Here is a 14,452-nt window from a genome sequence, read left to right as displayed (position 1 = left end):
GATGGTAAAAAAAAAAAAAACACAAACACACTTTAGCATCCTCCTCCTTCTTCTCCTTTTCAAAACGGAGAACTCTTAAAGGGCTGCTGTTGTTTGTATCCATGGAGCCTCCACTCACAGACAGACTGGGACTCTGGACTTTATAGCTACTTGTTGGACTGTGATGTCAAGACTGGCTAAAAAAGCTTTTATTGTTTCCCGCCACCGATTGGAACTAATGCGCTGAATGGGCCGACCTGACTCTGCTCTGCTGAGATACCTGTGACACAGAGTTTTAATCCTGGAGCAGAGGGAGGTGGTCCACTCAGTCTGCAGGAGCAAACATCCCCCACTCCTCTGTTACAGTAGCTATGCTAATGTGTTGTTAAGTGCAGCTCCGTATTAAATAAAGATATAAACATGTCATCAAATGTCCTCTCATAAAAATATTCATTATAGCTTTAAATAAAAATGACTAATAACAAACAGATAAGAAGCATTTTTAGGTCCTCTGCAGGGACAGCTGAGTTCCCTCACTAGTAGATCTCCTACATAGAGCTGTGATACCACGCAATCTTGAATAAACCCTTGATAAGAGCCAGCTGATGGGACAAGACAGCAGCAGAGCACGAGGACTCAGGAGGTCTCTGTGGTGAATCTTTAAAAAAAGCATTAAAGTCCCCAGGGGAAACTTTCAAAAAGACGTAGGCTCTGAGCCCTGTAACCTGAACTCACAAGGGAAATGTAATGAAAGCTGGGAAAATAAAGAACTCCAAAGATAGTTCGACTGCTTAACTAACCATTTCCCAGAATGAGAACAAGCAAACCAGATCTGTGACTCACTTGTGTGGACTCACAGATCTGATGCGGGACATGAGCCTGTCTGGTGGCAAGCCAGCGGGAAGCCTGGAACCGCTCCTACTGTGCAGCTACTGAATAATGACTGGAAACAATACATGTCCAAATACAGTGAGTGCACTTTGTAAACATGTTTAAAATCTGTTTATTTCAAGACAGGACTTTTGTGCCAGCGTCCTTGTGAAAACACAGCAGGTAGTAGCTGCACTGAACTGAGGATGAATGAATTCACCAGGATTAATAAGAGACAGAAACATCTTCCACAAGTTTGATTGAAGTCTAAAATGTGATAATTTACAAATGATTCACCACCAGACTGTGTCAGAGGTCATCAAAAAAATTTAACTTAAATAAGCAAAAACAATCAAGTCACATTGTCACACTGACCAAACAAAAGCACACGGTTACATTTCAGCATCACATCGTCACCAACTCTGAGGTTTATGCTTTTAAACATGTGACACTTCACATCGCTAACGACACAAACATGAACCGATCCGTCCCTGTGTTGTCCTAGGTTTGTTTTTTTATTCCAATGAGCGCACCCATTCATTTCTTTGGTAATGTACATAAATTGCAGCCAAAATGTTAAAACGATGTGAGGAGGAGGCTGAAAGTAAAAAAAAAAAGTCCTTGCAGGGCGTCAGGGCAGGATGAAGGTTAGGACTGGTGGAAGTGAACTGTGCAAGAAATAATCTGCTCGTGCTTCGGTGGTGGTGGTTTATGGTGAAATCCATCAGACAGTGTTCATATCTGCGTCCCTGAAATAACACAGTATCAATAATTTAAAGGGATAGTTCAACATTTTGGCAAATTGGCCAATTGCCATAATCCCTATAGTTTTAGCAGTAGGTTCATTACCTTTAATTGTCGGTGCAAGCTGTTTTTAGAACAGCGGAGCAGAGCCGCAAGCTGCTCAGAGCTACGCTACGGAGGCTCATGGGATTTCTTAGTTTCCCTCATCAAACTCATCAAATACACAATCCAACAACTCCAAAACACTCTCATGGACAAGTTGTGACCTGCATTTGCCTCGAAAACAACTTTGTCTCATAACGTTCCGTTATTATCTCATAGCGTGGTGAATGTGCAGGTCACAACTTGTCCACCAGAGCGTTTTGGAGTTGTTGGATTGTGTATTTGATTAATTCTATGAGGGAAACCAAGAAATCCTATTAGCCTCCGTAGCGTAGCTCTGAGCAGCTCGCGGCTCTGCTCTGCCGTTCTAAAAATAACTTGCACCGACAATTAAAGGTAACAAACCTACTGCTAAAACTATAGGGATTATTGCAATGGGCCAATTTGCCAAAATGTTGAACTATCCCTTTAATGACAGGAGTTTGTCAGGAGATAAAATGACTCAAACATGATGGAGGTTTGGTCAATTTGGGCGTATTAAAGAGTTTCAATACTCTACATTGGCTGAGAAGAAGTTATTTAGTGATGTTCTTTGCTGAAATTAGAAGCTGCATCTGACATGTGAAGTGCCTACACCTTAAAAATAGACGGGTTGGTGTTTGCACTTTCAAAACACAAGTAGCACATCCTCTTTTGTCGTTTAGACTCTGGGTTTAGATTATAGTCACTGTGCTCAAACTGTGGACAGAGTTTTCTGCAGCGAGGACACCAGAGTTATCTCAATGTCATTGGTTGTCCGTGATGCGTTCACAGTGCTCCCATTTCCATCGCAGGTCAGGGTTTTATCCAAACCCTACGGCTGATCAGCTGAGCTGACGTTGACCTTTCTGCGTCAGGACGCCTCACTACAGAAGCTCCTCCTGTCCCGCTTATCCAACAGCGGCGTGACCCGGGCCGGGCTGAGGTCCTGTTTGTCCTCCATGAGCACCGGCCCGCTGCAGTCATGCTGCTGCTGCTGCTGCTGCTGCTGCTGCTGCTCGGCAAGCTGCAGTTGAGGACGTACCGGGATCTGAGTCTGTCTGAGAGCTTGCAAAGGACACTGCTCCGTCTTAGGACAGTGGGAGATGACGACTGACAGGGGGGCGTGGGAGACGGACACCAGGCCTCCTCCTACATGAGACATGTGAGCGGGACAGTGGTAGGAGCTCTCACAGCTGCTGCTGCTGCTGTGCTCGCTGAAAAACTGAAAGCTGAGGCCGTTCGCCTTGAGCCTGATGGAGTCAGTGATGCTGTTGTGGGTGGAGTTGCGGTAACTGCTGCCGCTCTCCAGCAGCTCCTGCCGGCCCAGGATGTGGCGGCGGATAATCCTACGAAAGGTTTGTCTGAACTCCCGTATCCGGTAGGCGTAGATGAAGGGGTTGATGACGGAGTTGGCGTGAGAGAGGATGATGGCCACGTACATGATCCAGAGCGGAGGCCGAGGACACTCAGGGCAGAAGAGGGTGAAGCAGTTGATGATGTGTAAGGGCAGCCAGCAGACCGCAAACAGCCCCACGATGATGGCCAGGGACTTGGCGGCCTGGACCTCCTTCTGCAGCGTGGAGCGCGACTTCTCCCCGTGAACCGCTTTCACCTCGATCAGCTTGAGCTGGTGACGCGCCGCCATGAAGATGCACAGGTAGATGGCCAGCATCAGCAGCAGGGGGATCAGCACGCAGGCGAAGAAGTTGAAGTAGACCATGTACTCCATGACCACCACCTCCTCAAACAGGCACTTCATCAGGCCCGGGGGGCAGGTGCTGGTGCCGTTGGAGCCCCCCGGCTGCTTGTGCCAGCCCATCATAGGGGTCAGTCCGATGATGATGGATAAAACCCAGCAGATGGCGATGATGCCTCGAGCCCGCTGGCCTGTCACCAAACTGTTGTACCTGAAGGGGAGGGGGGGGGGTCATCAGAGTATCAGCTGCGTCTGTCGGCTCAAACCACTAATAACATTATATCACATCAGATACAGAACTCTACTGTGTCTTTTATTCAGGAATCAGGACATGAATTTGCCCCCTGACTTATAATTGGCTCGGCTAATTGGATTACTCCGTGGAGGCACTTCTCATCCTGGAACGAAAAGAGAGAAAGATAAATGAAGGGTCTTTGAGGACTCCTCAAAGGAAGGCTCTATTTTGAGTTGGCCTGTAGCAAAGTGTGGGAGAGCAGCTGAGATATTTGGCTCGTTTCCATCGCATTCTCGAGATGTTAAAGCGCAAAGGTCGACGCTGCGAAAACAACCCCCACCCCCCCCTACCCCCGCATCAGTGATGCAAAAAACAACACAGACGAACCCTCACGTATCTCCAGCAGGAGGAGGAGGAGAGTGTGTGAAAACAGGAAGGTCGAGCTTGATGTGGCTCCGAGGGCGAGCGAACGGCTCGGTACGATGAGGTCACAGCCTGAGCTGCAGCCTCCTCCCTCTGCCTTGTCAGCAGGTGACGGCTTTTAAATGGCTGCACGCAAACCGTCCTTCAAAACTTTCGAATGCTAAACTGAAATCTGACGTTCAATGTAAACAGTTTTGACGAGCGGCGTGTTTTTACAGCCGAGCCATGAAGTCAGATTACACAGAGGCCTGGGCGAGGGTTACACAGTCTGTATAAGCAATTAGAGCAATACTCCTCTGATTGCTCTGAGGGGACGCGGCCTCGAGGGAGACGCCATTTCTGGACAAACTTCTCTAGCCAAGACCTTCTAGTTCAAATGTCACATCATCACTGATAGACAGGAATGATATATGAAGTTTTATTGTGAGACTTTTTGCTGCATGAGACTAAGTAAGAGATTAAAGGGATAGTTCAACATTTTGGCAAATTGGCCCATTGCCATAATCCCTAGGTTTGTTACCTTTAATTGTCGGTGCAAGCTATTTTTAGAACGGCGGAGCAGAGCCGCGAGCTGCTCAGAGCTACGCTATGGAGGCTAAAGGGATTTCTTGGTTTTCCTCATCAAATTCATCTAATACACAATCCAACAACTCCAAAACGCTCTGGTGGACAAGTTGTGACCTGCACATTTATGAGATAATAACGGAACAATGCAAGACTTTGTTGTTTTCGAGGTAAATTCATGCAAAACTACTGATGCACGTTCCCGTGGGGGGAAGTTTTTCGGCAAGCAGTCTCTGCATTTACCTCGAACGAACCTACTCTTAAAACTATAGGGATTATGGCAATGGGCCAATTTGCCAAAAATTTTGAACTATCCCTTTAAACTGAGAAAAGGCAGAAAAGTTATGGCAAATTTAAGATGCCTTCCTATTTCCTTTCCTAGAAGAATGTCTCCCCTTTTCTAACACAGTGTCCTTTATCAAGTCTTCATCTGTCTCAGAATTCTCCTAACATGAATCTACTTCACAGAACAGCTTCCAGGTTGCAAATAATCTCTTTAGTGGTTTTCCCCTTTGATAATAATGTAGTTACAAATGTTTGTTACCATGGATGCACAATCACAAAAGAGTTTCTCACTTATTAATAACCCCTAGCTATTTAAAGTTAGATCTGCAGATCAGCTGATAATAGAATTAAGAGAAGTTGGTTCTGTTTTAGTTTCTATATAAATAGTTATTCGTGTGAATTTTCACAACGTTGCAAGAAAAAATATCCTGACTCATATGAGGAAGATGTGGTTTAAAAAAAAAAGTGTTTCCACTTGTAAACCCTTACAAAGGAAGGTGGGAGTCTCCCTCTGACTGATAACTGTGTCTCAGAGTGGAGTCCCAGAGGTCACTGACCTGAGTGATATCTTGATTGCAATGTAGCGGTCTATGGCGATGGCCAGCAGGCTGAAGATGGAGCTCTGTGTGAGGACCAGGACGAAGCAGGCGATGAACAGGCAGCCGTAGAAGTTGGAGCAGAAGCCGGTGCTGATGACGATGGAGAAGGGGATGGCCAGGACGCCCACGGCGATGTCGGCCACCGCCAGCGACACCACGAAGAAGTTGGTGATGCTCTGCAGGTTGCTGTTGAGGCACACGGCCCAGCACACCAGCACATTGCCCAGCACGGAGAACACGGCGATCAGCAGCTCCAGGACGATGTAGAGGGCGGCGGCGGCGGCGGGGTCGTCCGGCATGGTGAGACGAACGGCGAGGTCACTGATGATGAGGAGGGAGGAAACCTCGCCTCAACGACCATAGCTGCAGCCCGGCAGCCGCTGAGCTCAGCCTCCTCACCTCCAGCTGCTCCACAAGCATCCACAGTCTCCAGGCAACAGCAGCAGCAGCAGCAGCTCCTCCACACCTGCTCAGCCCAAACAGCTGATGAAGAGGTTTATTCAGCTGCAGAACGATCTATCTTTCCTCCCAGGTCCGCACAGTCGCCTCCATCCCGTCCTGGTGGAAAAGATGCTCTGCTGTCTGTCTGTGTCTCCTTAGGTCCTGCCCCCTCTGAGTTTTTTTTTTCCCATGAACTTCTCAAGAGGCTGAGATGATGCCAGCAACGCACATCACTGGGACGCTGTGACGCTGGAGATACAAGAAGTGCAGAAAAGAAAAAGAAAGAGGAAATGTAAATGAAGGAAGTGAATTTCAACATAGACGCTCTTGCATCAGATATTTACCATAGTTACCAACTAACCAAAAGGCTCATTTTCATCTGTAGGCCTTGGACGAACTAGACAAGACACATGACACACACACACACAGTCTGTTGCTGCCTGTCGGTTTCCTGGCCTCATACTTGACGCTGTATTGTTGTGGTTCACTTCCAGCTTTCAGCAGAAAATGACAGTATGATTCCCACGTTACTCTCTGAGCATGACCCCGAAGTTTCCTCTGTACAACATGTCATCAACCAGGGCTGTTCTCATACTGGCTCTAGCGTTGGCAGTGGCTTAAATACAGTACTATCTATCTATCAACAACAAGTATGCTTCATATTTACTAACAAGATTCATAGTTTAACACTTGAACTAAAAATCAGTTCTCTCAGATCAATTCTTGTCTTCTTGTATGTTCTTAAAGCTTATAAAGGAAGCGAGAGCACACAAGAGGAACCATTGTTTTTTAATGGTTGATGATCAAATAAATATGGAGCTTGAACAGTCTCATAATGAATAAATCCATGCAGAAACTAATAAATGCACAAAAGAACTCAAAACTCAAATACATTTGCAATGCACACACAAATATGTTTCATTCCATATACAAGTCAAAAAATTCATTAAATGAATTTGTGTTTTGAGTCACATATATATAAATCTCCAAATACATTTGTGAATCTTCTTTTGTGCATTTATTCATTATGAGACTGTTCTAGATCCATAAATATATGATATATGTATATATATATTTTCTATGACATCAATGTATCTGCTCATGCTTTACAGGAAGTTCTAATCTGAACCACACAATGGCAGCAATTACTTCACCATCATAGGGTAGTGGTGGAGAGATGTGAATTTTTTTTTTTTTTTTACACAATGGTATCGGATCAGTTCTGTAGTGAGAACAGAGGTTTAGAAATGGCGACCCTGAGGAGCTGCTGTTACAACGTCTCAAAGCCAATCAGATCCCTGCGTGGTCCCTTCTCGGCCCTGCTGTACCTCAGTCCTCACTCTGGACCGGTTCGTATCCACCCACCCATCAGTGATTAGCTGAGGAGCAGTCAGCAGATAAAGAGCCAGACTTCCATTAGCCAGGTCAGAAACATCAGCTCCAAATCAATGCTGATGCTCCGTATCTTATGGAGCAGTAAATTAGATGAGGTTTGCCAGTAAGTTGCGCCCAATCAGCTTAGCAGGTGTCATTGACTTCTATAAGTGGTCACAAGGTAAGAATAAAAGTTGCATTAAAGGGATAATTTAACATTTTGGCAAATTGGCCCATTGCCATAATCCCTAGGAGTAGGTTCGTTACCTTTAATTGTCGGTGCAAGGTGTTTTTAGAACGGCAGAGGAGAGGCGCAAGCTGCTCAGAGCTATACGCTACGGAGGCTAATGGGATTTCTTGGTTTCCCTCATCAAGCTCATCGAATACACAATCCAATCATAACGTTCCGTTATTATCTCATAGCGTGGTGAATGTGCAGGTCACAACTTGTCCACGAGAGCGTTTTGGAGTTGTTGGATTGTGTATTTGATGAGTTTGGTGAGGCTTCAAAAGAAAAAAGAAAAAAGAAACAGCCCGCACAACCTCGTTATGCACAAAATATTTTTACTGACAACGTTTCGGGCTCCTCAGCCCTTCATCAGGTCATTATCATCATGATAATATTTGGAGCATAACGAGGTTGTGCGGGCTGTTTCGTTTTTCTTTTGAAGCTCAGCCAGCCCAGCACATCAAGTTGTGCATATACTCTTACAATTTATGACTTTGGTGAGGGAGGGAAACCAAAAAATCCCATGAGCCTCCGTAGCGTAGTGCTGAGCAGCTTGTGGCTCTGCTCCGCCGTTCTAAAAATAGCTTGCACCGACAATTAAAGGTAACGAACCTACTCCTAAAACTATAGGGATTATGGCAGTGGGCCAATTTGCCAAAATGTTGAACTATCCCTTTAATGCAACTCAGTGACAGTGGAGCCCGCACCTCCTGAGGCTATTTTGAAATGTCAGTGTGACATCATCATGATCATGATGAACAGGGTGTCATCTGAGGGAGTGTGTTTAATCTGAATTACCTGTAGATTAACTGGCTGTGTGGCCTGTAAATGTGTCTTTTCTCCAGTGACAGTGAAGAATGATTTTACTACTCGGCAGTAAATTCTTAGAAATTACATAAAAATGGCTGCCGGTCCTTACACTGTAGTTTGTTTCCTTGATATGAGCCATAAAAGGCCTAACAAACAGAAACGCTGCTGAATTCCCTCCGAGGGAAAGTTTCTGGAGGTTACGCAGAGTTTCAGGAGATAACAGCTGTGCTGGAACACAGAGGTCTTTGCTCTCTCAGTCAGGCTTTTCCCTTTGGGTCGGAGGAGACCTTTTTATTAATACCAAAGACTTGTTATTTCGAGGATGATTGCTATCAGAATGTTCTTTTTTTTTTCATTCTTTTTGAATTACAAATAAAGTTTATGTTGGTCTCTTTCCTGTGAGCCCCGGGTATTTATTTGTCTTGATGTCAGTTTGGTGTTATACTGCTGCATGTTTTATGCAGCAGCGGTGAGTCCAAAACAAAAACTCCCACAGGACAGCAGAGGAAATAATGAATCTCTGAAAAACTACGACAGTGATTCTCCCATGCTCGCGATCCATCTACAATAACAAGCTACCCAGAGATGGAATTATGAAACACATCAGAGAAGCTCCAGAGACTAATAGTGAAACAAGGGGATGTGAGGTATTTTTAAGGACAAGATCTGCTTCACATTCACAACTTTAGGGAATCTGAAGTTATTTTTAAATTCACACACTTGATTCAAATGTTTTGTATGATTAGTGTTTGCATTCAGGATTAAAAGTTTGTCACAAGTCTCTTTTAGCGTGGGTGGATTTGTCTGCGCCTCTGCCAAGAAATCTACCCACTGTCACTGTGTTGGCCACACAGAGGAAGCACAGGAGGAGCAAACATCAAACCAGCAGCCTCGTGACAGCTCTGTACGCCCTTGGTGTACGATCAAAGTGGCAACATGGCGGCTGGCAGGGTGATTAGATGGTGATGTAGCAGCTGACAAGAGGCAGTCCATCAGCACCAGCAGCTCCTGCAGAGCCTCCGAGAGACGCCCCCCCCCCACACTGGATGTAACTTAGTCAATGAGAGCAGAGCTGTGGGACCTGATCCACTTGACTCTGTCTTTATGGGTCCACTCAGACCTGTGATGAACTGTGGGCAGGGCCGTTGTATAGGGAAGAAAGGTGATGATAATTCTAGGGGCCCAGCCCCTAATAATTCTAGGGCCCCCCAAAAAAAACCCAGTAGTCTAAATTTGTATGACTGAACTGTTCTGCATAAGACCCTGACTAATACTCATAGTAATGCTGCATTAGCTTTAAAACAAAGTAGGCTAAATAAAAAATGATAATACGTACGTAGTCAAAGAAAAAAAAGTGGAAAAGTCAGGGGGCAGCGGCCCACTTTAGTATTCTTTCAGGGGACCCAGAATTCCTAGCAACGGCCCTGACTGTGGGGTGAAAAGCTGTGGATCCAGACCCTGGTCATTACATATCATAGTAATGTGGAGATGTAGACCTATTATAAATGTAATGCTACAAACACTGTGCTGTGATATGACTGAAAAGTTTTCACACTTTGTCAGTGTTTTTTTGTTTTTTTTTTCCATCAGAGGAACTTCTTCTGGTGACTTTTCCTAAGATGGGGGATTTTCTAAAAAAAAAAAAAAAAAAAAAACACCCTTCAGATCTGAAGATGTGAGATCTATTGATCTGTTGCAGATATACATGAGTCGGCTCAGTCTGGATGTGATTTGGTCCAACTTTAGTCCTGTTTCATTCAAGTTCTTCAAGTTTAATGTGTCAACTGATTTTTCACATTTTTATTGATTGATTGAATTTTTCTTTTTTTTTTACTTTTAAACTTTTTCATCTTTCTGCCTTCACTCTCCTAAAAGCCTAATGGAGATGCTGGACACTGAGCTCACAGGATTTAGCCTACAGCCTACTCTGTCATATAATAATGTTAGTCTGTTATCTGCAGACTGCGGGAGAGTGGGGAAAACAAACAGCCAGTGTGTGGGCCAGCTTTAACCATGCACCACTTCACACTCCACACGCTTTCCGCTGCTGCTGCAAGGCGGCACACTTGACTAAACTCTGTATGTCACATAGGCCTACATAAGGCTCCGTTTATCAGGTGTGAACACGTTGATGAGACGTTCAAAGGTTTCAGATTCACTAGAATCAAACTTTTACTTAATGAGAATAGCTGTGACTTACCTTTTTTTTCTTGATGCCCAGATGTGGACTGTGACACACGACACTGATGGACTTCTGAAATCCAACAGACCGACACTGTTACCGCGCGCGCAGCCTAAAATAAACTCGTTTTCACTTCCTACTGAGCGACAAGTGTGACACAACCTCACCGGTGACACGGTTGATTTAAACAACGCGCTCCTCAGCCTCTCATCAGCGGCTCCGGCTCCATCTGGAAGGAATGATGCCGCTTATTTAGTGATGGACTTCCCACAGGAGACCTGCTCTCTCTCTCTCTCCCACACACACACACACACACGGTCCTCCCTCATCATCAGGCTGATAGTGCGTCTGTTTCCTCTGAAGGGGCGGGGTCCGCTGAGCAGCCGTGCGTCCAGATGAGTGTGTCGATGACACACACATTAAACTCGCTGTGTCTGCTGCTCTAAAGCCTACACAACATACCAAAGAATCCAACAGTCCTGAGTTTATCCTAGGCTTTTGATCAGATATCCAGATATTAGTCAGTGCCACAGCCTGGTCACAGTCACACACCATTCATAGTTTATTTTAAAGTGTCTTTCTTTATAGTGTCAATGGGTAGAGCTGAAGACAGTGAGGACTACAAACATGGCTGCTTCAAATGGTCTTTAATAACTATTGCCAGAAAAAAATAAGCAACATAAAACCAGGCAGCATTTTTTCTGTTTTTTTACAACTGATTATCATCATTGTGTGCACTTAATACTGTAGCTTAGTCCCTTTACACACACACACACACACACATGCACGCACACATGTACACACACAAGCATACACACACACTTATTCATTCAGCTTTAACTTTGTCATGGGAACATTTCAGCACTGCATGTAGTGTGATCAGGATTTCCTCTTGGAAAAAAAAAAAAAAAAAAACTTCACACCAAAAACAAAATGTAGCATGAATTGTTAAAAAAAACAAAAAAAACAAATACAAGGCAACATGGAAACAGACAAATTAAAGCAGGTTCAGTGGAATTCTCAGAGCATTTTCAAGTAAACAAAGAAAATAAATGAATGTAGCATGATGAAGTGGACCCAATAAAGTCATAACGCACATGTTCACATTTGCTTTTGTGGTAAAGCCGTACACTTAAAGGGCATGGAGTGGACAGACAATGTAACGTGTCCCTCGAGGCTGCCATCAGGTGGAGGGGGAATGTGCTTTCTAGCTTTTTTCACCAGCCGTCTGGTCTCTCTCTGTCTCTCTCGGTGGCGGCGGCGGCGGCAGCAGCAGGCCGGGCTCAGTGTTCATCAATCACTCCACGTCAGCACACGATGGAACCTCGTAAAAAAAATAAAATAAAAAAGTTCCCGGGATCGCTCCAGCCTGATCAAAACACATTCCGCTTCCAGGATCGAGAGGCTTCGCAGTCTTCCTGCAGCTCTCAGATGTTCCTGTCAGGAGCCATAAACCAGTGGTGGAATCAAAGCTGAACGCTATAAACCTGTTGGCTCATCAGACTCTGTGTTATGGCATCACAAAATCCATCAGCAGAGTAATAATAACTCACTCAGTGGCTCTCTCTTGTACACACAGGGACCGACACTGTCGCGGCCTCCTGTGCTGACTTTAAACCACTATAAGTCAGAAGTGTAGCCGACGTACAGATTGTGATGTTGGCAAAAACATGGTTTCTGATGTAGCTATGGAAACCTGCTGGCAGCTTCATCTGCTCCTGATCAAAATAGTAAGTAGTCACATAGACAACTTCCCCACAGTCGTCTGCGACCACCGCTCTACCGCTAGTGTTCCTCGTGAGGCACAAGCAAGAAGCACCTTGTTCCAGAAACACACACAGACACACACGTGCCTGTGGTGAGCAAACGTAACCACACACAGTTTGTCACAGTTTCACTCACAGAAGCTTCGGCTGAACTGTTAAGGCAGGAGTTTAGTGCGGAGTAGAAAAAAGAGCTTATCTCAGTGCAGCTACTTATTGTGTAATAAATCCATATACACACACACACACACCCACACAAAAGAAAGCAGTGACCTCGCTACAATGATTGGAAACCATGCAAAAAAATAAGTCAGTGAACTTGGTGTGTGGAGGCACGACAAACTCCCAGCAGCACTGCAGTGACGCCGCTGACTGAAATCAGATATGTAAATGATGTTTCTCTATCGTCGTAGTCATACTAAGAATCTCAAAAAACTAAATGTCTACCACAGCGTGGGTATTAACAGAAAGTCAGTCAGTGGCACAGTGGATTATTTCATCCCTTGTGCATTTTGTGTCCTTCATGTGTCAAAAAAACAAACAAACATTTTTTATGGGAAACGTGATGACGGATTATCTGAGGAGGTCGATACCACTGGTGATTGTGTCAGGTCTGATGCAGCTCGTTAGTTTAGCACGGGAGCTGGGAAACGGCTCGTCTGTCTCCGTCAGCAACCGAAGCGAAGCACCTGACATCCTGTGTACCTACGCCTTGTCATTGTTGAAGTGATAGTTCAACATTTTGGCAAATTGGCCCATTGCCATAATCCCTATAGTTTTAGGAGTAGGTTCGTTACCTTTAATTGTCGGTGCAAGCTGTTTTTAGAGCGGCGGAGCAGAGCCACAAGCTGCTTATAGCTACGGAGGCTAATGGGATTTCTTGGTTTCCCTCATCAAACTCATCAAATACACAACCCAACAACTCCAAAACGCTCTGGTGGACAAGTTGTGACCTGGACATTCACCACGCTATGAGATAATAACGGAACGTTACGAGACTGCCTCCGACGGGAACGCGCGTCAGCGGTTTTGCATTAATTTACCTCTAAAACAACTTTGTCTCGTAACGTTCCGTTATTATCTCATAGCGTGGTGAATGTCCAGGTCACAACTTTGTCCACCAGAGCGTTTTGGAGTTGTTGGATTGTGTATTGATGAGTTTGATGAGGGAAACCAAGAAATCCCATTATCCTCCGTAGCGTAGCTCTGAGCAGCTCACGGCTCTGCTCCGCTGTTTTAAAAATAGCTTGCACCGACCAACCTACTCCTAAAACCATAGGGATTATGGCAAATTTGGGTCAATTTGCCAAAATGTTGAACTATCCCTTTACGTTTTTGTTGTAGTGTGGTCATTAGTGAGCTTTTGAGGTGCCAGCATCGTTGGAAAGAGCCAGGACGTCCATCTCTCCCTGATTCCCGTTAACAAGCTTCAGCCTCGAGCTTCATCACTGACATTCAAGTCGTATCAACCTCCTCATCTAACTCTGCCAGAATAGGAACCACAGTAGTGTCATAGTAGATACAACTGTTTCCCAATAAACTGAATCACACCTTTAGTGAGACGCTGCTTTAACCTACATACAGGAGGCTTCACCTGGTTTCCAAAAAACTGGAGCACATTTTCCCAACATGAGGCCCCTGGGTGAGAGACTAGTTTTCTTAATTAAAGCCCCGAGGCTGATGAAGATTTAGACTTCTCTGATCTAAACACGACTTATCTTGTCAATCAAAACACACTATGAGGGAAAAAAAGCTAATCTACTCACTCTATTATATTTTGGTTGTGATGAACTGATGCTGTGTCTAACAAAGTCTATGTGCAAGATGGCAGATGCAGGCCTACAAAATGCAAACACTCGTATTATACAGTCGTAAGATTAGCGTTCATAGTCCACCTTCATTAATCTATTAGTGAAATACCATCAGTGTGTGGCTGTTGTACATGTAGCATGTAGCATGTAGCATATCTCTGTGCTTGAAACTCAATGTCGCTCATGAGGAGACGCTGATGTGGCGTCTGTCACCCGATGACCAAAAACAAGTGACTGAAAGGCTCCGAAACGTTAGTTGGCAACGACTCCTCCGTGTTCATCCTCACTCTGGTCTCTGTGGTGGTTTGGCCCCCAGAAGGAGCT

General features: G+C 44.9%; 2 protein-coding genes across 2 annotated transcripts in view; one reads left to right on the top strand and one right to left on the bottom strand.

Annotated features, from left to right (window-relative positions):
• Positions 1–14,452, top strand: part of LOC310991494 (uncharacterized protein) — a 98,236-nt gene that overhangs the window by 75,485 nt on the left and 8,299 nt on the right. The window lies entirely within an intron of this gene.
• Positions 2,085–6,082, bottom strand: adora2aa (adenosine A2a receptor a). Its single transcript, XM_083978655.1, has 2 exons — positions 5,477–6,082; positions 2,085–3,623 (listed from the first exon to the last, which is right to left on the bottom strand). The coding sequence occupies exons 1-2, from the start codon at positions 5,815–5,817 to the stop codon at positions 2,588–2,590; spliced, it is 1,377 nt and encodes a 458-aa protein (XP_083834781.1). The 5' UTR covers positions 5,818–6,082; the 3' UTR covers positions 2,085–2,587.

This window comes from Trachurus trachurus (genome assembly GCF_905171665.1).
Source record: "Trachurus trachurus genome assembly, chromosome: 9".
Lineage (NCBI taxonomy): Eukaryota > Metazoa > Chordata > Actinopteri > Carangiformes > Carangidae > Trachurus > Trachurus trachurus.
This window is presented reverse-complemented; position numbering and strand designations above follow the sequence as displayed.

Bases quoted from the DNA above. Each gene is read 5' to 3' on its own strand.
- adora2aa (XM_083978655.1), bottom strand. From the start codon at position 5,817: ATGCCGGACGACCCCGCCGCCGCCGCCGCCCTCTACATCGTCCTGGAG. The intron at 3,624-5,476 runs GTCAGTGACCTC...CCTCCCCTTCAG, and splicing joins GCAATCAAGATATCACTCAG to GTACAACAGTTTGGTGACAG.